Source organism: Chelon labrosus (assembly GCF_963514085.1).
Source record: "Chelon labrosus genome assembly, chromosome: 7".
Classification (NCBI taxonomy): domain Eukaryota; kingdom Metazoa; phylum Chordata; class Actinopteri; order Mugiliformes; family Mugilidae; genus Chelon; species Chelon labrosus.
In genome coordinates, this window is record NC_140343.1 from 26,961,043 (window position 1) to 26,986,239 (window position 25,197).

Genomic DNA, 25,197 nt, shown 5'->3' on the forward strand with positions numbered 1-25,197 from the left:
AATAAACTCACAGGAAAGTTCCTCCCTCTTGAAGAGCACTGAAATTAGAAGCTTCACTTAGAACCCATCTGTCTGGACTGGGAACGCTGGCCTCATAATCCTCTAACAAGGAGTGGAGACGCTTCCTCAAAATGTTTCCAAACACACCTTAAAAACAAAATGAATTCATTTCCAAACTCTTTACTGCACTCAATGTAGGTGTGTGTAGCTTTGGTCTGATCTCAAATGAGCACCCTCAGTGAGTAATTTTCTAACCTTGTTGCTGATTTCTATCCAGAAGTGTGAGCAGATTCTCAACTCTCCTAGTGCTGAGTTCTCCATTATCTGTTAAATCTCTGAGCGTGCTCACTGCACTCTGCACACAACTCCTCACCAGATCTGTGGTGTCGAATACATCTCCCAAAACCTAGAAAAAAAAAATATATATTTAGTAAATAAGCTTAACAGACTAAGCACCAGCATACGGAAAAATTAAAGAAATTAATTTAAAAAAAGGGATTTGTACAGTGCTTCTCAGTTTACTGACAAGTGCCAAAAACAATTGCTTTTTGAAGCCCTAATTCACAGCAAATCTTACTCTCAGCTGTAGATAGATGCTTCCTATTTTAATGTCTGAGTCAGCTTGGCCTGTTCATACTCACTTCCAGAGTTCTGATTTTGACCTTCCATTCTGAGTCATTCCTGATTTATTATCCTGTTATATTACCTGTGATCCTGAACTAGGGATCTTCCAAAATTTGAAAAGAATTGAGATTAGTTTTAAGTTTTTTTCAAGTCACTCTCAAAACATACTTCTGTCAAGGGTCCAAACACAAACAATAAATGGGTGGTAAATAAGACTTACAGAGGAGTCGTCATTTTGTGGCACACCAGAGTTATCTTCTATCTCCATGGCTTGAAAAGAGAAAGAATTATATTTATTTACTTAAAATATGAAACATTTTGCAAAAAAAAAAAAAAAAATGATTTGAAGAATTACCCTCAGGTGGATCTTCAAAAAGACCACTCATGCGTAGATCTTTCAAGGAATGGACACCAGAAACAAACTCTTTTGATCTTCTGAGATCATCAATGTGAACAGACCTCCAAGGACCTGCAGAACATCAGATTGAAGAAGACGCAAGATTCAAGTTAACTTCATTTCTTTCATTTTGTTATTACTGTTAATTTTTTTGTGTATCACAATTAGGCTATGTCCACCATTGTCATTGTCACATCAGCTTTCCCACATTTTCCCATAACTTCCTTCTAGTTTTTATTGTTACTACAGTTGTAGGTGACACAAAGTAGGACTAACCGCCTTGAAATCCAACATAGGAGGTTCCACCCTCCATTCGAGGAAGTTTGGTGACAAAGTACACAAATATCTTTGTGCCCTCAGTAGGACCACACTTGTTGATTTCATTGATGCAAGAATATCTGAGAAGTACAAACATCAAGCATAAGTAAAAGAAAAAAAGAAATGTTATTAAATTATTAACACAGCAAATATATATATATATATAATTGTCTTCATACTCACTTTGCTGAGGAAAGAATATTCCCTCTGTCGTAGTCTTCATCATACTCTGTTTGGATAATGAGCACTTTGTGTGCACATGTTGAGCTGAGAAATTCCCTAATACCAAGACAAAGCCACACTGTGAACACGTATTGTCATACACATACTGTATTATGAATGTGTGTGATCAACTTGACACCACAAATAGGTCCAAATATATGTATCTATTCAGTACACTTCACAGTATAACAGTTTTATAACTGAATCTCAATCATTCAGGTAGATTGAAGTTGGAACCTTAGAGGATGTGTCATACTTCTTATTTTGTAACTTACATACCTGATTTTCTTGAGGAAAGAGTATTCTGTGTCAAACTGCTGCAGCGATAGCAGCTTGATGGCATCAATCTTAATCACACTCTGCAACTGTTGAGTGTCTGCTGCAGTCAGCAGCCTGGAAAATGTTGTAACCTACAAAGCAGCAAAGGAGCTAAGAATTAATTTGACTTTAATTACATTTTTTTCTTCTACTAGTCCATATTAAATGGAACTACTTGGTCTTGTAAACTTGCAATAACTAAAATTACAAGTGAAAAGTAATACAAGTTAAAACTACTTCCACTTCCACAGAAATATTTCTGGTTGAGGAATGTATTCACAAAACAGAAAATCTAAAGCTATACTCAAAACTTATCACGGGCATAGTTGTATAGCTTGTCATGTAAAAACTATTCACCTGGACAACAAAAACATGCCTTGTAGCTGGATGAATTGTCACTATTGGTGATAATATAGATGGGACAACAGCCAATAGCTTCAATAGCTGGTTTTAACAATGCTGTAAGGTTTAAGGTTGAAATAATATTTGATAACACAATTAAAAAGAAATTACCTCAGTGAATAATGCATGTGATTGTTCCAAATGCTGAGTGTGATACACAATGTAGTCTCCCAATGAACTGTGCATCTCCTCTTTAACATATTCTTTTATCAAATGTTCTCTTTCCTCATCAGGCAGTCTGGATTTGTCCAAACGAACAACCGAGTCAGGAGTGGCACAGTTCAGCAGAATGTCTTTAGCTTTGTGCAGAGTATCCTGAGCATCTGTTTCAACACTCTGATTCTCTGTTACTTGCAGGACCACAGACGAGCATGTGTCAGAGTGGTAGCCGATGAAGACATCCCTTGCGACATACTGTTTTCTTGGGGAGAGTTGACTACTAAATGACACAAAATCATTAACCCACTCCTGAAGTTGTCTGGCAATGTCCTTCTGTTCATTTCTGAGAACAGTGTTGATGTCAAGGTAATGTTTTTCCAACCTGTTAATGAGTGGAATTGGAAACTGCTTGTAGACCACTTCTTTCTCTTCAATGACAATGAGCCTGAAGTTTTGGTGAACTCTGCATTTCACACGATGTGTTCCTAATCCAAGGTCAACATACTTTTGACCCCCTAGCGTCACATAGTATTGGTTGAGGGCATCATACAGACTTTCGTAGAGGTTCTGAAGGTTCAGAAGTACAACGGTCTGTCCAGTCTCCATGCAAACCTTGACACGATTGATGTTCCTACAAATCTGTGTGTACTCTTGATCCTTTGGGAAACTAGACCCAAAGATGATCTCTGGGTGGATTTGATGATCGCAGAATATCTTTTGCAAAACTGGAAGAGCTGCATAGTTTTTTGTAAGGATTAGAAGGTACCGACTTTCCTCCACTTGGGAAGCTGGAGCAATGCTTTGCTTAACCATATCAAGGGTGGTGATGCTGGCATTGGCAAAGTCATCTCTGAGTGCTTTGCTGAATACGTCAATCACATTGACATCATCTTTTCCGCTGAAGTTTCTCAGTACTGCGCCAGTGATCTCATCAGCAGTAGGACACTCACTGGATTTTTTGGTAACTGAAAATACCATTTTGATCAGACTGTAGAAATCCCGCAGACCAAAAAAACCTCTGCCTTCTCTACATACTGTCATGTATCCTTCCGCAAAAGGCACAAAGAGGTGTTTGATCTTTTCAAGAACGTTTTCTTCAGATGAGCAGATTCCTTTAGCACTTTTGATGAGCTCTTGCTCATTTAGATCTCCACGGGATACAAAAATTCCACGATTCATCTTGGCAGGGTCCAGCGCCCAGTTAGATATGCCAATGAACCCAACCCTTTTATGAGGCTGTGGCTCGTCATCAACACAGCCCTCTTCCAGTAATGGATGCAGTACTTTCAGTGGCATTTTTGGGGAATCCTCAGCCAATCCAATTTCATCAAGAACAACTACTGAAATGTAGTCATCCAAGTTTTTGCTTTCTTGAAAGCGGGCACATTGCCTGAATGTGTTGATGATTCCATCAGGAGTTGAATGAGGGCTACACTGAAAGGACACAAGATGTATCTGCTTCAGCCTCTTGTAGAGTTCAGAATGTGATGTAGGGCCCTGCATTGCATCTGCAACTAGGGTTTTAGACAGTGATTTGGAGCTCCCTGGTTTCCCCACAATAAACAAGGGAATTCTTAGCTCAATGCAGACCACCATCATGAAAAAGTTCTCTTTCAAAGCCTCATTTCTGGCTATTGTTTTACCCATGGGTACACTGTTGAGCAAGAGGTCCTGCATGAGCTCAATTTCCTGCCGTATTCTCTGTGGTTTGTACTCACGGGGAAGAAACTTGCTGATAGTTTCCTGATATCCCACTTTGCTCTCCAAACAGGCCTGATAGCACACGCCAGTGGCCATCAAGAGTGACCAGATTACTCTGTCATTAGCAGGTAAAAATGGTAACTTCGTTTTCTTAGACTGCTGCTGAAGGAAGGCCTGGAGATCTTTGGTAAACATGGGGTGATTTTTGTAGAACCACACAAATACTTGCATGCAACGTTCAACATCCCTCAAACTGACAAAGCTGCATTCATCTTTCCTCTTCCTCATGAACGTTTGTGATGCAGACAACACTTGACTTATAGTTTGAATACAATGCCCCTCGATCGAGATGGCCTTTGCCTGTCTTTGCACTATTTGTTTAATGTACATTTGCTCTGAAGAGTCACTGAGCTGCCCAAAATCCCAAATTAGAGGAATCATGCTGGGTGGTAACACATGAACACGATACACAAGTTGGCGAAGGGGAATGGAGCCCAGCCTGTCTTCGGTCTCCTGAGCCCTGACCCGGTAGCCTAATCCGGATGCCTCTAGCCTGTCAATCATCTTGTCTGTATGTTTCCTGTAAGGGTTGCAGGCAGCAATGATCTGGAGCCCTGACTGAGAGCAAAGCTGTTGTCCCTGCACTGACTTATCACAAATGATCTCCTTGATGCTGCTAATGGCTTCTGTGGTGTTAGCCTCATCAAAGAAAAGCACAGAGTCAAAACTGTAATTTTCTTTGTTGGCCTTTGCAAGAGTTTCTGCTTCCTTTACTTTCTCATAAATCATTTCTGATGTAGTTCCTCCGTGGACCTTAACCAGTTTCATGTTTTCTGCCTCTGCTCCACACCTTCTCAGTTCACTCATAAACTTTATGAGTCTAGTCTTGCCGCATCCAGTCTCACCCATTATGATGACAGGAATGCCACATCTAAACCGCATATGAATTGCCATCATTTTGAGCATATTGTCAGTGGTCAGTTCATATGTTTCATCAGGATCTATTGGCCACTTGATGCCAAGCACACTGCACAGGTGCTCAATCTTGTCAGCTCGAGGAAGATGATCAAAGTCAATATTGAAAGGAACCTTCTGAAGTTTTAAGCCTTCGTACAGCTCTTGAGTCATGATGTTTCTCTTTATCACTTCTCCTGTCAAGGGATTTATTGCATCAACGCCTTTCTGGTCATTTGGCTTCAGGTGAAATCCAATGAAAGTCATCGAGGTGTGGTCATCATTAAAAAAGATGTATGGATGTGGTTCAGATTCCCATCTTTTTCTAATTAGGAATGGAGCCAAGTCTTTTTCATTGAGCCCACTGACGTCAATTTGTTGCCTGCCTGGGCTCTGGTCAGTGATGCATAGTGATGGGGTTGCAAAGTCTTTGGACATCAAGATCATGAACTCAACCACAAAGTTTTTAAACCCATTAAGAATGTCTCCAACAAGCTCAAATTGGCAAAAGACTGAACTCTCACAGTCTTTTAACTGAAGATTCAGGAACCAGACAAAGTTATGTAGCTCAGCCCATGAGGGATCTATTATGCCACAATAGATTAAGAGTATCTGAAGACACTTTGCATGTGTTCCTTCAACCCCCTTGTGAGTGAAACTTTGAAGAGTTTCATTGTTGTGAAAGCGTGTGAGGTACTGGTATGGTCTTTGATAAGCTTCACTCCTGAAACATTTATCATCCATAAGGGGATCATCATTCTCCATGTTGGCATTTCTTTCTCTCTCCATTTCCAAAGCCATAACTTCTTTTGGTGGACGACAAAACACCTTGGGAAAAACATCCCAGAATGCAAAGTTTTCCTTTTGCCCCTAAAAATAAACATAAATAAATGAGTAGGTAAGTCTAAACCTTTGATTACTGCTAAGTTTAGACGTAGCTATTCATTCAAGAGTATTCTTTTGATTTCACAATTTTAAATGTTGTAAAACAATAATAAAGGCATTTAGAAAATATTAAATTTGAACACATTTTTGTTCGTTTACATTGTTGTTTACCACATAATGGCAAACAACAATGTTTCTACACATGGATATAAATAATAGTAAATACAAGGAATGTCCTTAGGTTAAAGTACTTTCTGTGTTTTTTTCCATCATAGCAAGGTTCATATCTCAACTTACAGATCTTGTGACATATCTGGGCTGATCATTTGTGGATTCCAGTAACTCGATGACATACAAGTGTTTGTGGCTGCAGTGCCACATCTGCCCATCTGAATCCATCAGGTACCGCAAAAAGAAAAGCTTGTACAGAAATTCATTCAAGCCTTTCCGCACCTGTGTATTATAATTTGCATTATTAAGACAGAAAATCTTAACACTCTGTAAACCATTAAAACTGCATCATATACACAGATTTTATTAAAACATTATTAAATGAATTAAAGTAACATACCGAGGATGTGACGTCAAAGTGAAAAACCTTGAGATCTTTTTGCTTCGGTGTGTCATACAAAGACTGGAGAACCTTGTGGTCATCAACCTCATGCTCAGTGAGTGGGATGCTCTTCTTAAAGGCAGTTTCTTGTTCAACACTTTTCTCCAGCTTTTCATACAATCTCTGGACATACAATGACTTGCCTGCAATAAGGAAATCAAGCCCCAACTCAGCTTACTAAAATTCAAAACTCGAAAATGGCTGCATCCACACAAAATGAGTTGTGAGCTATGGCATCTTCACCAAACTGACAAGATGGGTGCAGAAAATATAATCGAATAAAGTGAAAACAAGAAGAAAATAAGTAAAGTAGCACAGATTATTAATTTTTTTGTGTGTGTTTTGTACTGTACATACAGGACTCACCTACTCCTGCACGCCGGGAAGTGACAATGCCAACATAATGGCCACCTTTGAACACAGCATTCTTGTGATCTGAGCTGAGAGAGTAATGCCTGGACAAGTACTTCTGGATATTTTCCAGTGACTCTTGTGGCACAAAGTCTCTTTTGTACTGGCTGAATGCTGTAGGAATGTAAGTGTGCTCTTTTTCAGAGCTGCAAAAGATTACCAGCCTGTAATCAGTTTTACATAGGGAACGCAGTTTCCGAAAACACTTTTCCATTGCACAGCTAACATCATAGGTTAGTTGGTCTGCCCAAAGCATTGTGTAAATCTTCTGGCCAATGTTGCCTGGTGTGAGGCATCTCCTCAGGAAAAGCTCTACTTGCTCCAAAGATGTTGCAGGGGTACATAAGAGAACCTCATCATAAGTAGGTAGTGGTTCATAGTCATTGGTCATGTACAAGCAGATACTTGAAGTCAGGATCTCATCCTGTGGGCAGATTAGGAGATTAGGCTGTTTTGAGGAAAGGCCTTTTGGAAGACTTCTTCTCAGTGATTTGTCTTTTGTCTCTGAGAGTACTACTTCTTCCCATTCATTTTGATTATGGTTTTCTGTGGCAGTCATCATTTTTAATAGACCTCCTAAACTCCTTATATCCAAAAGGTCATGGAAAAATACTTCCCCATTCTTCATGTACCCATTCCACAACTCTTCCAGTTCTTTCAAACGGACTGCCTGGCCTGTCTCATCTGCTGGGTCACCACATATAAAATGACTGACGAAAGATGTCTCGCTGACTTCATTATCCCTTTTTCCAGACTCATACTGATTTTGAAGCCTTCTCAGTGCACTCCAGACATCTGTTGTTGTGCAGTTAGGTTTGATGAAAGAGAGCATCATCAATGCTTTGTCCTCTATTTCTTCATCAATATTTGTCGGACTGACAACACTGCACAGATAGAATATTTGTTCTGCCGTGAAGAAGTTTAGGTAGTAGTAAACAGATCTCTGTTCATCCATGAAGTTATGCCAGTCAATGAGAAACAACTCAATCTTCTTGGACAGCGACGCAAGTTGTTCAACTAGACTCCCATTTACTTGGATGCAGTGTAGGGTATTGCAAAAGTTGATTTCCATAATGATACATGGGTCACTCTGAGTTTTACAAAACACCTTTGTCTCCCAACATCTGAACAGTGGGTTTCCCGCAGCATGAAGGTCTACACAGGCTCTGGCAAGTCTCTGGACGTTATCAAACACCTTAATATGAAAAATAGGTGAGATTACAGGCACGGTACAAAATTGATTCCATTAATGTGCAGACTTAAAGCAGATTTGAACTATAAATAACTTAAGGAACAACAACAAACCATACAATCAATATACAAACCTCAGTGAAATGTTCCACTTCACTTTGATTTTGTTGCCCTCTTCCAGACATGAGCATAAGTTTATTTTGCAGTTCTTTCAAGTCATCGTAAGTACATGTCATGATTTCCCCATGTTCATCATGAATTTGCAGCACCACTGAGGTCTCTAAATCAAGCTATAAGGGAAACATCAAAAAATAAAATTTGTGTCTTTAAGTTCTCTAAAACTATTGCCAAATACACATGGTAGTTTTTATATACATACTATGGAAACTTTTTCTTAGGTCTGGGTAAGAGTATTCTAAGGGAAACTGTCTTAGCAGAAAGTGGTTCACAAATGAAAAGTGTTTATTGCTTAGTTTCTTACTTAAGACTAAAATAAAAGTACAAAAAAATATGCAGATGAAACATTAAAAGTATTTCGTACTGAAAGCAACCCTGCATATTTGCTAGTTACTACCAATGTGACATGTGTAAGCATTGATTTCATGTAACACATTTAGTTTACCCGTTTCTGGTTTTGGGCCTTGATGGTGTATATTCCCCTTTCATTAATGGATGTGGCCAAGGATAGTGATGAAAGTTCAACAGATCCATGGCTTTCCCTAACAGTCTTTAACCAGTCGAGATGACGTGCCGTATCCCGCTGAAATGAGAATGAAGTAAACACATTTTATATGGCTGTTTTCACTACAGTGTCTACAGTGTTAACAGTTCAACCAAGATGTTTTCGTCTTAATTGTTGGTATCGCTTCATCTACGAAATATCTCATGTCACTTCTCTGTCCAGTACTTTGAAACGACTTTCTATAGTAGGTACATGTACTGAGTCAGAAATATTATAGCTGGTGATTTATTTTCAAAATAAGTTGGTTAGGCAACAAATTAGTTATTTGGTTGATTGTGGTATCAGAGTAAGTTGAGAGAGTATGGTGGAAGCATGAAGATTGATATCTCACCAGCTTCTCTGGTATATTTCTGTCGTTATCAAGGGCCTTCCACAATTTTGACAATGAATCCTTGAAGTCTTCAAATCCGGAGTCCTGTTGCAGTCCATACAATATGGATGAGTAACCAAGTACAGCATCATGGAAACAGGCCACTCGATCCACATCCAGGTCATTTTCTCCAGCAGAGATGGATGCCAAGTCAACAAAGACTTTCAGCTCACTGATATCTGCAATTGAAAGCCTCCTTTAGCTGTGCTAAATGTTGTTTTCAATGCCTGGTCACTAACAACGGCATCTACTGAGCTACTGTACCTTCAAGTTCTTTTTTAACCCACAGGACAAACTCTGCTCTCTCACTGAGTTCCTGAAGACATTTCTTGCGATCATCCGTAATGTCTTTCAGACTGTTTTTCGCACGTATTAGGGCGTCATCGATGTAATTCAGGTTGTATGTCTTGAAGTTCTCTTCGTCCTGAAAGATATATTAACAGTGTGAAATTTTTAAGTGATGATTTGTTTTTTGATTTTTTGTTCTCTAAAACTTGGCTTGGTTGTCTGTCTCTCTGTGTTAGCCCTGCGATAGACTGGAGACCTGTCCAGGGTGTACCCCGCCTCTCCCCCAATGACAGCTGGGATAGGCTCCAACCCCCCCGCCCCCTCAACTAATATACTCTAACGTCACTAGAATCATAAAGCTGAATACAAATTCTAATATATCCTTCAAAAGCAAATGTAATATCCCATATATGAGAATGGTTGTTCTGCTGCTCCTCCATAGTCTTGGGTAGTTTGGGAAACTTACCATTTGCAGCAACTTCTCCAGTGCACTGAAGTCTCCCCTTGGACACACTGTTTTCCTGATTTCCATGATGATTTTGGAAGTTTCCATTGCTAGATGAAGATCCTGGTACTGTTGAATCTGGAAAATTCTTTCTCTGATCCACTTCCTGTCGTCAGATTGGTTTACTCTGCACATGGTGTTTAAATCTTTCTCCAGATCTTTGTGCTTTTCTTTATAGATGTTGAAAATGCTGTCTATTTCCTCCAGTAACAGTTCTCCACTCTTGAGGTTATCATAAAGCTCTTTGTACTTGCTATAGCAGCTCTGGAATATTTTGCTGTAGACCAGCTCAAGGGTGTAGATTTCTTCATTTTCATCTGGGGCTTCGGTGTCATCTTTATCAGACTGTTCTCTTGACAGCTCTTCCACTCGGTTTGTCCAGCACATTTTAAAAATTAAGCTGTTTTTTATGGCATGCAGTTCTGAAGCCATTTCACGGGTTATATCACAAAGATTAAAATAAGTGACCTTCCCAGTTGTTGAAGAAGTCGGTTTATCAAGAGTGTAGACCTCCATTAACTCATTCAGATTCATTGTTTCAATGTTCTGGTTAAGTTTTGTGTCCAACTCCTTGAAGTCAACTGTGGAACAAAAAAAAAAATATATAAAAAGTTTGAAGGTACAATTAGGTCCATATATGTTTGGACAGTGGCATTTGTTTGTTATTTTAGCTGTTCACAAAAATATATTTAAGTTACAGTTGCATAATGACCATCGGCTTAAAATTCTGATTTGTGGCTTTAACGTATTTTCATCCAGTCTGGAGGATTCACTTATGTGGCTTCTTCTTATGGAAAGTGAAACAAGCCATCCTTAGGCTGAACAAAAGCAAATGTATCAGAGAAAGAACCGAAATATTAGGAGTGACAATATCAACAATTTAGTTCATTCTAATAACAGTGTTGAGCTCTGAAACATTAAATGACCTGAGACAGACATCAACAGAAAAGAGTAGTGATGGATGATCCCAGGACTCCTTTAATGGTAGAGAAAAACCGACAACAGACTTCACAAAAGCACAAACGTATTGTTCACCACTGGGTGCAAACAATTCATAAGCATTCATTAAGAATAAAAAAATTTGATTAGTTTTCACCAAAAACAACTGCAAAGAGCAGTTCTAATTCTTTGGACAGATGAAACTAAGATCAACCTGTACAAGAATAAAAGAAGAAAGAGGAAAAAACTGCTGAAGCCTTGGGACACCTCATGATCTGAAGCATCATGACTGATAACTTGCTAAAAACAAAACTAAAGGCAGACAGACCCATGAACAACCAGCAATGTCAGTTCCCATAGAACTGAGGTTAAAGCAAACCAGCCAGCAAGACCTATTGTACCTTTGATATGTTCTGGGAGCTCCTGGCAGACCTGCAGAAGACCCTTCACTAGCTCTTTTTCTGTTTGGATATCTTTCAGTTCCTTTCTTCGTTGTTCCAGTAATCTTTCCATGTTTCTGTCATCTTTACAACGACCATCATCACAGAGGTTATCTAGAGAAACAGAAACACTTTTATGAAGACAAATAAAGAAGCAGATATACTAAAGTGAAATTCCACTCAGAAAAGCACCAAGTGGAACTGCAAAGCCTTCACCTGTGCATGGATCACTTCTATGTAATCTAATAATCCCACTATGCATATGATACAAGCCAAAGTTTTCAAACTAAAACATGGTCAACAGCATGTCTAAAAGATTTGTGTGGACAAAGCCAGGGGTTCATGGCATTCAAATGGATTTGTTTACACACATTTCAATATACCCAGCACTCAGATAACATTTGAAAATGTTGCATCATTATACAAAGTTGTTAATCATCTTGAAAACTCTGAAAAGGTGGTTGATGTAATAACTGATTACTGGACTTTGTGACCATTTTGAGAACTTCTAATGAAATCAAAGTAAACAAACTTTAAATTTCACTTTATTTTAGGATAAATGTGTTCTGAAAGCTACACTTCCAAAACAGCTTCAACAGAAAAATGCACATACACAGGGGGAAAAAATTATAAAAGGAGAAAAAGAAAGCCTCTAAGGAGAACAGCGGGGGAAAAAAGACAGATATACAGATATTCATATTTACCCAGCTTCAGCAAATCAACAAATGCACGTTCCTTCAGGAGAATCTGCTTTAAAGTTTTCATTTGGATCTCTCCACTGAGGAACTTCATTGACACAGATTTAAAAGCTGACGTCGCCAAAGCAACCCTGATTTGAGCATCTTCTGACAATTTGTCGGCCAGTTCTTCTCCTGCACCTGGAAAACAAGAGCGTAAACAGAAACAAAACATTTTAGAAAAGTTACAATCAAGATCACTGCCTGCCAGCATTTGCTTTCATGTCATTATTATTTTCCATCTCTCTCACACATGCACAGTTGTGTTCTATGCTGCATTGAAGCTTTTACCTGCCATTTGGAAGACCATTTTAGCCATGGGCCAGTTTACAATGTACTGAAATATCAAGTCATCCCCTTCAATGTAATCTCCTTTGGAATCTGTGGGCCATGACTTCTGCACAGCAACTGACATCAGCTTCCCGAACTTTGTGATATCATGTTTCTTCAACAGCCCTGACAAAGCTTTACCAGAATTATCCTAAACAGAAAAAACAAACAAACAAGACAAATAAGGTCATACACAACAATTAATATTAATCCAAGTAACACAATCCTTAGAATACACTGAGGTAAATTGTCTGGCAAATAAATACTTGTCTTCTTAGGTTACGAGGACTGAGGAAAAGCTTTCATTCATTCATTCATCTTCTGTACCCGCTTATTCCTGTTAAGGGTCGCGGGGGTCTGCTGGAGCCTATCCCAGCTGTCATGGGGCGAGAGGCAGGGGTACACCCTGGACAGGTCGCCAGTCTATCGCAGGGCCAACACAGAGAGACAGACCACCATTCACACTCACACGCACACCTACAGCCAATTTAGAATCACCAATTAACCTAATGAGCATGTCTTTGGATGGTGGGAGTGAGGAAAAACTTGTACTATGCAATAGGAATTAATGAAAGATCTGCCAAGGACCCACTATAAACGATGAGGCAAAGAAATAAAATCAGAAACCTCTTACTCATTGGAGTACTATATAGTTTTATTAAGCCCATGAAATTGAGGTAAGTAGAAAGGAATGTTTATGTTGTTTTCTGCTACTGTATGTGTTTTACATTCTGTACCATTAGGCAGGAGTGAATGTCAATATTGTATATGTGGTTAGCAAATTATGCAATTTAAACACACATAATATGAATTATTATTATGTATTTGCAAACTGCTTATTCATACCTGGCAAATACGTGCAACTACCTCCATTGCACACTTCTCCATCGTGTTGCACAGCAATGGACTGGTCTGGCTCAGTTCTTCCATCATGTTACAGTATATTCCGATTTGGTCCTCTGGTTTTTCCTGGCACAAAAGCATATATCCTCAGTTTTGTTTATCAAGTGTGCATTTACAATTTGAAACCAAAGTGAATCTGGCCTTACTTTTTTCAATTTCCCTTCAAAATCCTTCATGAATGTGTCTCTCCAGGACAAAAGGAGTTCCTCGTGACTGAAGGACACAGAGAGTAATTTCTTCCATACCTATAAGACAGACATATGGCTTTTGATAGCTGATCACATTTAAAGTACAGCATACAACACAGATTTTTTTTGTCAAAATATATGAATTAATCTTTGCTTACCTTAATTTCATTCCGGTCAGAAAAGTCTGAGGTCCATGCCCTGAGCAGTTTGTTTCCAAAGGTATTTGTCCTCCATTTCCTCATTGTCTCTAATGTAGCTCTCACTGAGTCTTCATAAAACCTTTTTCTTGCCTGTAACAGGAGTTATAAGTTATTATATACAGTATATCTTAATGAAAATAAAATAAAACTTAACATAGTTAATTCATTTAATGTAAGACTGAACTTTTTGTTTTTAAGCATTACGATTTAGCAAGTCTGTATTTCCAGCTTCGTTGAAAGAGAAACAAAGATTTTCTTAACACAATAAATGTAATTGTAGATATATTGTTCGGTGTATACCAGTTGTTCACATGATTAAAGAGGAGAGACACAATATATAGTCATCTAAATAAGATGCATTATTTCTATGCTACAAAGTGAAGGAATAACACTAGCTGTAAACTGGTCCAAATATTTCAAGGCTTGATTATGGCTTAGTACGGAAACAGACTGTCAAGCAAGTCTCACCTGGGAATCAGTGTGGCCATATGCCTTGGCAATCAGACAGACCAGATCAAGGAAGTGAAGAGGAATATCACAGAGGTTTGAATCTTTTGTGTGATGGCAGACTGACTCAAGAACCCTTACAGCAGTTTTCAGACAACACTCTCCATATCTGTCATCGAAACTATGAGGAGAAATATATATGAATTATTATTGTGCGTCATAAGGATTAATGGTGATATTGACAGCGCTTGAAATTCATTGTTTTTACTCCAGAGACATCATATTACAATGATTTTTATTTATTTTTTATTACCTTTTGTTGCAATGAATCTCTCTTTGGATAAGATGAGATGCGACCTTTTCCAAACTCTGGTATCAGAATAATGGATTATATTCATTGTAAGACACAGAGTCATTAAACAGTGACTAATCCAGGGACCTCATGGCTTTTATATAGCATATACCAGCAATAACTGATTTTTTGTGTTTGTTTTATTCCCACCAAAGTTGTGGACACCATATTAACAAAGTGTCTGGCCACCTGGCAAATGTCAAATCCCATATTTTCATTGAAAATAACTACAGCCAAAAAATAAAAAAAAATTAAAAATAAAAAAACTACACAATTAAATTGTAACCGTTGCATAAAGATGAGAAAAGCTACGGATTCTGGTGACAATTCTCTATAGATTTATCACTATGAGTAACACAAGGTTGCCACATTTTTGCCATATATTTTTCATATTGTTTATTTATAATAATGGATACATACCGTGTAGACTGAATAAGTTATTTTCGATGTGATGCTGAACTGCAAATAATGGAGAATATCCAAGAGCTCCACTTGCACAATGGATATGAAGCTCAGTAGATCGTCCAAATCCAGCAAAGACATCCAAGAGTGAACGAGAAGGCGATCAACGTCCACCAGGTATGCACGTTCTTTCATGATCCTGATCAAGTATAATAAAAACATTTCAGGTAATTACAGTATCTACAAGTTTCTACACTAATTTAAAGTCAGAGCTGATTATAGTGACCAGGCAGCTTTCACTAAATATTAACATGATGTTTATTGGAGAATAGCACTTACCTAGCATAACTTCCCATGTGGATAGGCATTCCTTTGCTTCCCTTCAAGCCTCTCCATGAGTCAAACTGTGGATCCAAGTCAAATGGGACTGGCTGGAATGGTTTGCTTTCTCCTCTCAGTAGGTGAATCAGAGGGATGACCAAGACCCACTTCTCAATATTGCGTTGTCTAGCACTGTCGCAAAGCATCTCAACAGCGTCTGCAACCCTATACCAATAGATAGTCAATATTTAGTATCAATATATTCCCTCAAAGAATTTTTAAGAAATCTAAAGTCAAGTTAGGGCAAACTACTGCATTCACTATCTTGGTAACCTTTTTTCAGAGTTTCTTTTTAAATTATTATCTTTATTATAATAATAAAGAGTTTGTGATTGAACTTAAAGTTACCTATTTTTATGTGTCAAAGACTTTGCAAAGTCTTCCCAGAAACGGATGAAATGGTGTTGAGGCTTATTAGGCAGACAAAGAAGATCACACAGATTTGATAGCTGATCTGTCAAGCTCTCCTTCAAATATTTGCTGTAGACAAGCAGACCAATAACTCCTGCATGCAGAGGTGGTGAGAGGGATTGTTCTTGCCCCGTAGTATTTAGGATGTTTTTGTCCAGGAAACATTTGAGCAAGGATTTCGCCTGAAGGAAAAAAAAAAACTACAGGTTGGTAATGTTGGGGGAAAACAGCATTTCTTATTTCTGCGACAGATTTTATGAGACATTCTGGATATTTACCTCATCTGTACCATATTGTATTCCCCACTGTCTTATCGTATCATCATGAAGCACAGGACATCTATACTGATAATAGAACTGTTGTAGCAGGAGAGAGAAGTTGTCCACATTTTGTTCATTCCAGGTTGAAAGAAGATCAAAGATCATTTTTAGCATTTCCTCGCCAGCAAACTCTCTCCCTCTAATTACAACACTGCTCAGAGACTTCCAGAGCTTCCAACCCTTCTTCAACTCACAGTGGATCACATCATCGTACTGGTGCCAGGACCCTTCAATTTCCAACAGCACAAAATTGATAGAAATATTTTACATATAACAATATGATTTGATACATTTTTTATGATGTTATATGTATGCTTGTATTTCTTGTGAATAATTGGCCAGAATGTATCTGAATATGAATATACAGGATAAACATATAGTTGGTATGTGCCTAGTCTGTAAACATAAATAAATGGTGTTGTTCAGCTTTAGTGTAGAGAGGTAATTCAAGAATACCGTCATCAGTCAAAAGCTCCTGTTTGATTGACAGGCACCTGTTGACATATACATTTTCTTCTTTCTGGAAGATGAACTCGTACGCGCCTTTCCAGCCATTTTCACTCCTCTTGAAAATGCAGTATTTGTAAGGTATACTTGTCCTGATTATGTCTTTGTGTATCATAACTCGTCCTTCAACAAGATATCTCTTGTCTCCCAAAGGCCTGTGAAAAATAAGAAATCATTATTAGCAATGGGACATGCTAAGATGACTACTAACTAACTGACTAAATTATATTCACAATGCTGTTTGGTTGTGAGGAATATTACTGATAACTCAAAACGTTAATTGTCATTGTGTAATTTTATTGTTTTCATTGAAGTATTTACAAACCATTTTTTGTGTAATTTTGTTTTTTCCAAAGAAGGCATACCTGGAAAAAGTCATCTGCATGCCAGGTTTCTCCCAAGATCCAAACAATTTATCCGACATCAAGAAAATCTCATCGTTCTCTGGATCCAAAGGAGGATCGTTGGAAGTGACAGCATGGAAGTACACAGGTATGTAATCACTGCTTGGTGATCTAGAAGGAAAAAATTTTTCACTTTACATTTTCTTTACAAAACTAATAACATTGTACTAAAATATTTTGTGGCTGATAGAATCAGTGGATCAGATATAGAAAACACAATTAAAGTAAAGTGAATTTGTTTTTTGTATCTTAATATGGCATGAATACTTTTAACTGTGTGTTTACTGTAGGTATAGAGTGAATTTGTTAGGAAAAAAGAAAAAAGAATAATTCCAGCATGTCTTATAGACCAAAACTTACATCTGTAACTGAGACATATTTGCTGCCTCTGGACGAGCCACTGCCCCATCCCTGGGAGGGTCTGAGGAGGAGGGAGAGTATAGCTTGGGGACATTTCTGTTGTCTGGTTGCTGTTTAGATCTCTTTGCTGAGTCTGAGCTTGGTTTCTCAACTGACACAGAGCCAACAACCTTCGAAAAAAAATATATCAGAGGGTCAGGATATGTTATGCAATATACAGTTTAGTAAAAAAAAAAATCAAGGTACTTATGTCCTACATGAATGTGAAAAACACTGTTAACTAAAATGAGAGTACACAATTGTTGTAGATTGTAGTTTTAGAGTTTTACACAGTAATGGCTGGGTGTGGCGTGAAACTTGTGTTGATAATGGAAAGAGCAACTGCTGAGTAGAGGACAGAAAAGCAGCACCAGCTGTGATGATGGTTTGACTTTTGACCTTTTAGGTTTTCTGAAATGTAAAGTAATATCATATGGTTTTCAATTTGGAACAAATATATTTGCCTTGTAACTACCTCAGTGCTTTTGTCAGATTCCCTCGTTTCTCGACGTTGATCAGCAGATTTCTTCTTTTTTTTGGTCTTTTGATCAGCTTGAGCTCTGGCTGCCTGGGCTTCTTTCCCGACAGTTTGTTGACAGGATGCATGTTGTTCAGTGTTTGTACCAGTTTCATTATCGTCTGGCTTCCTTGGAAGATTTTGTGCCTCATCCTTTTCTTGTTCAGAGGCAGGCTGTTGTGCTGCTTTGGCTTGTTGAGGTGTTTGCTCAGACAAGTCTCCTGGCTTGTCAGCAGGACTTTGCAGCACATCTGCACTGCCCTCTTTGCTAATATCTGGTGGATGCTTTGTTTGTTGCTCTGTCAGTTTGTCAGAGTCAGGTGCAGGAGAGGGCGGTTTTGTGGCACCAGACAGGTTCGATTCGTTAGTTACCTCCCTGCATGGTCCACGGCTACTTTCAGCAGCTGTACAAGATAGCTTCTCTTCCTCCTTACAAGGCTGTCTGACTTGCTGAATAGCAGCTAACTCACTATCCAACTGTGTCTGAACGAGGGATGAGGCTGTGGCTCTGGTTTCCACCGTGGCTGGCCTGACAGCCTTATCTGATGGGTCCTTTGGTGCAGCTCCATCTCCCACAGGCTGCGAGTCTTCACTAGCTGGTAGCCCCTGAAAAACTCTACATAGTTAGCTTAGCAAATATCATTTAAACAAGGTTTCTGTAGAAGTAGAAATAACTTTGTTAGTTGAGAGGTTAATTGTATTATTATATTATTATATTAATCAATTATTATATTAATAAAAATACAAAGGCTGTGGCACTTCTGTGACACAGTTCTTCATGACCCATAACTATGAGAAACCAAAATGTTAGCTGAGTCCTTGCTATTGCTGTCTTTATGAGCTTGTTTTCTGCCCTAGATAACCTTGGTGCATCTAGCAGGTAGAACAATTAATGTTTAACCGAGAAGAAATAAAGGTTGCTTGCAACCGTTGAAGAAAACCACAAGCACACACTTTCAGTTTTGAACAGTTTCGGATACAAGCATGGCTGAATACAATCAGAGAAATTGTGCCAATTTCATGATTTTTTTTTTTTTTTTAACTGTTCACCTTTCTTTCATCTGTGTTTTCTTGTTGGTCTTTAGCATCTTTCAAAGTCTGAGTTTGATCCTCCTTTTGGTTCTTCTCCTCAGCTGCTGAGGGTTGAGGTGCTGCTGCGGCAACATCTGTGTAAGAGTTAATATCATGTGACAGGTTAGTTATGGGTAACCATAATAAGTGTGTCAGTGAACGAGAAGGTGATCAATGGCATCTTTTATGGTAAATAGAAACAGAACATCAGGAAAATCTTTAGGCCATACTGAACTTTAAGATACCAGCTAAATCATACATACCAGATAAATAGGACAGCATTTCAAGAACCCTTGTGATTTGCATCAGCATCACCCAGTGAACGGAATGACCACAACCAAGGGAGTACATCACTCAAATACTACTCTTAGTCTACCAACTTACAGTTTTAAGGGTTAATATTGAATAAATATATAGTTTTTCATTTATAATTCAACTCAGTTTGTGTATCTTTCTAACCCAACTCACTCCATTTAATAGCAAATAGACAATGTAATCATGCTGGGTTAAGAACAATATTGTTAACAAAGGAGGTGCATTCATTCAAATAACTATAAATTAATATGAAAGAGTTCAGTTAAATTTTATCTGTATAGCGCCAATAACAATCAGTTGTCTCAAGGCACTTTACAGAAACCAGAGTCTGAAAACCCCCAGGGCAAGCGCTAAGGCGACAGAGGCAAGGAAAAACACATCTGCATGAGGCTGGATGGGTAGAGACAGAAAAGAGAAAGAACGGAAGAGAGAGAGAGAGAGAGAGAGAGAGAGAGAGAGAGAGAGAGAGAGAGAGAGAGAGAGAGAGAGAGAGAGAGAGAGAGAAAGTGAGCAGCAGAAGGAAGCAGATGAATTTATACATGAACCTGAACAAAACATACATGCAGCATATGAACATGATATAAACAAGACTACAAGATATAGGTGATGCACTTTACATTTGAGATTGATAATGAATAAAGAAAATGGCTAGAATCAGCACCGAAAATATTAATTGTAGAAACACTCAGTGGGTATACAGTGTGCCCATACAGTTACTGTTATAAAAATAAATAGCAGCACAGGAGCATAAAACTATGTCACCATGTGACAAGGTGACAGGTGAATTGGCTGGAATAATGGGCTGATGATATATGAGGTATCAGAGTTATGTTGGAGAATATACATCACATTTAGGTAGGAACAGATAACAGTAAGCAGCCTGTACAGAAAATAATCCAAATGGTACAACAATGTTCAACAAGCACTCACATTAAGACAGTGGAGTACTGCACATTTAATGAACAGGTTATACACGGATCCTGCTGTGAAACCTTTGGACCTGGCATTCATGTGGAAGTTAGACAGTACCACCCACCTAGACCAGACCAGACACCCCTACCCCATAGGAATGACACTCCTTGATGGCAGCAGCCATCCCCAGCAGGATGCAGCCTGACACAGACACACACACAAAAACTCTTTAGGAACAACTAAAAAAACATAAAGAACAGCACAAGGTGTTGACCTGGCCTCCAAATTCATTAGATCCCAAACTGATCAAGTATCTGTGGGATGATCCACAGAGGCCCCTCCCCTCAACCCATATGACCCAAAGACCCCCACTAACATCATTCTGCGCCAGACACCACAGGACACCCTCAGAAGGCCCATGTCCATTCTCTGATGAGTCACAACTGTTTTGGAGGCACAAGTTAGACCTACACAATATTAGGAAGGTGGTCATAATGTTATGCCTGATCAGTATATTAACATGCTTTTATGTTCTTTTTTAGATTGAATAAGGTGGTGGCCAGAGATGTATAAAGTACTGGAGAAAAGTAGTGGAGTAGAAGTACCAGTACTATCTTGTCAAAATGACTTGAGTAAAAGTCAAAAGTAACCTTTCAGTACCTTACTCAAGTAGAAGTACAAAAGTATTCAAAATGTTTTGTACTTAAGTAAAGCAAGTAGAAGTATTGCAAGTTTTGCTACTTGAGTACTTCAGTAAAAGTAGAAGTAGAAGTAAAAGTACTGCATTAAAAAAAACAACAACAAAAAATCAGTCAAAAGTTTGAATACCATTTGGTTTATTATCAGAGCTCTTTGTACAATGAGTCTGTTGTGAAGTGCAAATACCATTTGGTTTGTTATTAAACAGCTTTGTAAAACAAGTTCTCAGTTTTAAGAAAAAGTAGGGCAGTAGTTTTACTGCTTAAAACAGGGCTCCCAACCAGCTCTTTGTGCTTCAAGTATTATTAAACTAAAACCAAAGTCAGAAGTGCACATCAACAGCATCAAACAAAAAAAAATATATAAAAAACTTTTCTGAGCTTCGTCGCCAACTCGAACCTTTCACAAGGATTTGCTTAAAGCAGCCAGTTAGGCAGCAAGAAAGTTTTTGTTTACCTCCTCGCCGCAATGTGAGGTGGTTGGTGTTGGTGTTGTTGATGGCGATACCTCGTGGTCTCCCTCTTCCATCCTGCCAGCATGCCAAGACCGCATTCTCGCGCATTCTCGCACATGTCGCGCATTCTCGCGCATGTCATTTGGCGCGCACAGTTGACACAACTGTGCGCGCCAAAGGACATGCGCGAGAATGCGCGAGAACGCGAGAATGTGAACAGTGAACATGTTCCATCATATCTGCCGATGACAGAGCCATCTAGCGCTCGGGCATAGAACCAAGTAACGAGTAACGAAAGCAGCACATGAAAAATATATCGGAGTAAAAGTATTAAATTCATCAGAAAAATGTAGTGCAGTAAAAGTACAAGTATGAGGAAAAAATATTACTCAAAAAAAGTACAGATACTGCATTTTAGTACTTAAGTACAGTACTTCGTTACTTTTACTTCGTTACTATACATCTCTGGTGGTGGCAAAGGTGAATTATCATAGCCTTTAAGTCGACACATAGTGGCCTTGACAAAATTGCACTATGTGGGATACAAAGGATTATCTTATCTTAAACCATTAAACAAGTCACGAATTAAGAAAGCTACTGCAACCTTCTAAGTCTATCATACTTTACCCAGCCTCTATTTACTCTGCTGTCCTATTCAAGACACAACAGGACAGTAGTTTTAACCCTCGTGCTACCCTCTTGCATAATCTCTCTCTGTCTGTCCATTCACTTGGGGTCCCAGAAACCCCGAAGGTAGCACGAGGGTTAAACAGTAAACTGTATGATTCACATTCAGCACTGACACCGACTGTCGTCCATGTTTCCTAAAACTTTTCCAATTCGACAGGCGGCGCTGTAGTAGAGAGCTAGAGTTAGATAAGCAGTATTATTGGTTGATAGTGAAACAGGACACGGCAGGAACACTATTTCTCATTTTTTATACGCTCATCACAATTGTATGTGCACTCGTTTAATCCAACGGGTTCATATGCTCTCGTATCTTGTCATTTACACTTGCACTAGTTTCTCTTCTCTTTTCTGCTGTTTCACCGCGCACGTCCCCGCCCACATACAACCAATGGATTCCACCTTGTTTAAGCAGACCGGTGCAGTACAGATAAACAGCGCTCCGGTTGACGACAGCCCCTTATAATAAGCTTTCCAACACGCTTTAATTGCTCTAAAACTAAAATGGACAGGGGTCAACCTCAAACATCTTAAAGTCAGACCAAATCTGCAGCTGATGGCACTTCCGCATTGGGCGCCGCTAGCGTCAATACCATGCGACTTACGCTCTCAAAAACAACGCAGTTGACAATAATAACATGAGCTACTGCATTTCAGACAACAACCAAAATAAATGTTTTTTGAAATTTACCTTCAGTTCCTCTTTGAATCTTGTTGCCACACTCAGGACAGAATTTAAAAGACTTGTCCACTCGAGTTCCACAATCCGTGCAAAACATGGTGCCTGTTTAGGAAGACAGCATTAATAACAGGTCAGGACTGCAATGTACTTTTAAAGGATTATAAGGAAAACTAACGCTACTTCAGAAAGTTATTTTTTCGACGAGAAAATTCAGGTCATCCGGTGTGATGTGTGTTTCTTGTAACCTAAAAAACCTGGCGTGGACTATCTAGCTAGAAAACAGGGCAACATATTAAATCTTAATTCCAACTAATAAATAAAAATAAAATCTAAAGCATACAACGGAGTCTGATCTTATTACGAATTAGAAAAGTCTACAAAGAAAAAAATATCTTTCAGTAGACTAACTTCATTTTTACAGACACAGTACCTGGATCTTAAACATAAACTAATGAATAAATGTACACTGCAAGAGAGACAAACTTGTCAGATACTACCTTGTTTGCTCTTCTCCTTACATGGTGAGGCAAAGTGACAATCCCAGCTGAAGACTAACGTTATATAGCCCTCGTGTATTTAGTTTCATTTTCATTTAAGGTGTGGCTCTACTGGCGTTTTCATCCATCCTTATTAAGCAAAAGCAAGCAGAAACGAAAGTAAAATCTTAAGATAAGGGCAGCAAACTTTCACATTTGAGTGGCTGCAAAATAAAATCAGCGATGAGATTATCCATCAATCTATCCCACAGTTAAGAAGCACAACTGATTAAGTATGTCTGATCAACAATTCACAGTGGCTCTGTAGAATCCCAGTTGTTTTTCACATAATCAATAACCGTCTTTACAACTGAGACAAAGCATATCAAACCAGATCACAAATGTGTTTTTGGAGATTATAAAAGTTAATTCATGCCAGAAAAATCAATGAATAAAAATGTATCTTTTTACAGTCAACTTTAGGAGCACTTCACCACAGTGGTTTTGATATGTAAAGCATCCTTGGCTGCAACAGAAAGCAAAGGAAGATTGTTTCTAAGTGGAGATGGAAAGATGGGGGAAACCCTTCAACAGGAATAAATCTTGAGCAAAACCCAGCTCATAGGCGTGGATACTTCCTCCAGAGGCCGACCACGAAAAGAGACAGAAAGGAAGCAGATGATGCAGAAGAGAAGAGAGGACGACATGCAAATAAATTCAGCTCACAGTATATACACTGATCAGCCACAACATTAAAACCACTGACAGGAGAAGTAAATAACATTGACCATCTTGTGACAATCCATTGTTCTGCTGGGAAACTTTTGGACCTGGCATTCATGTGAATGTTACTTAGACATGTACCACCCACCTAGACCAGACCAGGCACCCCCACCCCATAGCAATGACACTCCTTGATGGCAGCAGCCATCCCCAGCAGGATGCAGAACTGACACACTAAGAACAGCACAAGCTGTTGACCTGGGCCCGTATTCCTTAAGATTCTGAGAAACCTCTCAGAGTGCTCCTAACTTAGCCTAAAACGTCCTAGCAAGGAGTCTTGGCTTAGGAGTGATTCCAGAACATGAGCAAGGAATGGACAGAAACTCTTATCTTAGTGAGGAGGTGTGGTTGACCCCGTTGCTAGGTATGAGTCATCATTTCAGAAGGTGTGATTGGTTGATCCTGAAAGCTAGATTAAAAATACAGTTTAGTTCTAGATGGACCGTCAAATCAATAGACTTAATAATAGAATCTAATCTCTATGAAGACTGTGTAATTATAAATAATATTTTACATAAAAATAAATTAATAGCAAGCTGTACTTCAAAATTATCCTACAAAATGTGTGAAAACTCCCACTTGCACAGTATTCACATGCTGATAGTTCTATTTATTTGCTTCCATTCATTTACCATGCTGGTAATTTTTCATCCATTTGGTATTAACGAGGGTAAAATGGCTCAGCTTTCATCAGTTTCTGTGATTGCTAACCGGCCGATAAGAAGCAGTGTTGGTTGGCATTCAAATCTTCCACAAACCGAACCGCAATGGAGAAGAAAAGAAGTAGGAAGCCCAACTGGACAGAGGAACAGTGTTTGCTTCTGGCTGAACTGGTCAATGAGAATAAAAGTGTTTTGAGAGAGGTAGATTTGGCATCAATGTCACACTACAAGCCAAGAGGCAGGCATGGGAAAATATAGCACAACAGATAAATGCCTCCTTTTTGCCATTTTCTCCTCTGCTTAAGAAACTCCTAAGCCTCTTAAAAGTCCTCCTCCCTGCTCTTAACAGATCTCACCTTAGGAGCACTCTTAAGAGCTAAGATTCTTTAGGAATACCTTTTATCTTTACCAGGATCTACTCTTAACTTTGAAGGGAAATTCTTAGAAAACATCATGATTCTAAGATTTATCTTAAAGTT

General features: G+C 38.8%; 1 protein-coding gene across 3 annotated transcripts in view; it reads right to left on the reverse strand.

The window, feature by feature from the left end:
• The window catches only part of LOC311490509 (E3 ubiquitin-protein ligase rnf213-alpha-like), a 37,037-nt gene extending 13,666 nt beyond the window's left edge, over positions 1-23,371 (reverse strand). The window contains exons 1-35 of one of the 3 annotated variants that reach the window (XM_084548030.1): positions 23,295-23,371; positions 22,807-22,899; positions 19,028-19,143; positions 17,936-18,583; positions 17,422-17,591; positions 17,023-17,172; positions 16,607-16,812; positions 16,109-16,377; positions 15,768-16,012; positions 15,378-15,584; positions 15,057-15,237; positions 14,598-14,653; positions 14,306-14,465; positions 13,796-13,927; positions 13,596-13,694; positions 13,393-13,515; positions 12,508-12,697; positions 12,184-12,357; positions 11,441-11,593; positions 10,062-10,681; positions 9,572-9,731; positions 9,269-9,486; positions 8,818-8,955; positions 8,330-8,485; positions 6,960-8,199; positions 6,552-6,736; positions 6,278-6,433; positions 2,393-5,965; positions 1,841-1,971; positions 1,523-1,618; positions 1,298-1,419; positions 980-1,093; positions 845-894; positions 256-406; positions 12-147 (exon numbers count right to left, since the gene is read on the reverse strand). In XM_084548030.1, the coding sequence (XP_084404156.1) occupies positions 12-147; positions 256-406; positions 845-894; positions 980-1,093; positions 1,298-1,419; positions 1,523-1,618; positions 1,841-1,971; positions 2,393-5,965; positions 6,278-6,433; positions 6,552-6,736; positions 6,960-8,199; positions 8,330-8,485; positions 8,818-8,955; positions 9,269-9,486; positions 9,572-9,731; positions 10,062-10,681; positions 11,441-11,593; positions 12,184-12,357; positions 12,508-12,697; positions 13,393-13,515; positions 13,596-13,694; positions 13,796-13,927; positions 14,306-14,465; positions 14,598-14,653; positions 15,057-15,237; positions 15,378-15,584; positions 15,768-16,012; positions 16,109-16,377; positions 16,607-16,812; positions 17,023-17,172; positions 17,422-17,591; positions 17,936-18,583; positions 19,028-19,143; positions 22,807-22,894 (10,613 nt within the window). In that variant the 5' untranslated portion in view covers positions 22,895-22,899; positions 23,295-23,371. Of the gene's footprint in view, positions 1-11; positions 148-255; positions 407-844; positions 895-979; positions 1,094-1,297; positions 1,420-1,522; positions 1,619-1,840; positions 1,972-2,392; positions 5,966-6,277; positions 6,434-6,551; positions 6,737-6,959; positions 8,200-8,329; positions 8,486-8,817; positions 8,956-9,268; positions 9,487-9,571; positions 9,732-10,061; positions 10,682-11,440; positions 11,594-12,183; positions 12,358-12,507; positions 12,698-13,392; positions 13,516-13,595; positions 13,695-13,795; positions 13,928-14,305; positions 14,466-14,597; positions 14,654-15,056; positions 15,238-15,377; positions 15,585-15,767; positions 16,013-16,108; positions 16,378-16,606; positions 16,813-17,022; positions 17,173-17,421; positions 17,592-17,935; positions 18,584-19,027; positions 19,144-22,806; positions 22,900-22,977; positions 23,049-23,294 lie in introns of those variants that run through there. The other 2 variants (XM_084548031.1, XM_084548032.1) reach the window with 2 other exon arrangements.
• Between the last annotated feature and the right edge of the window lie 1,826 nt (positions 23,372-25,197).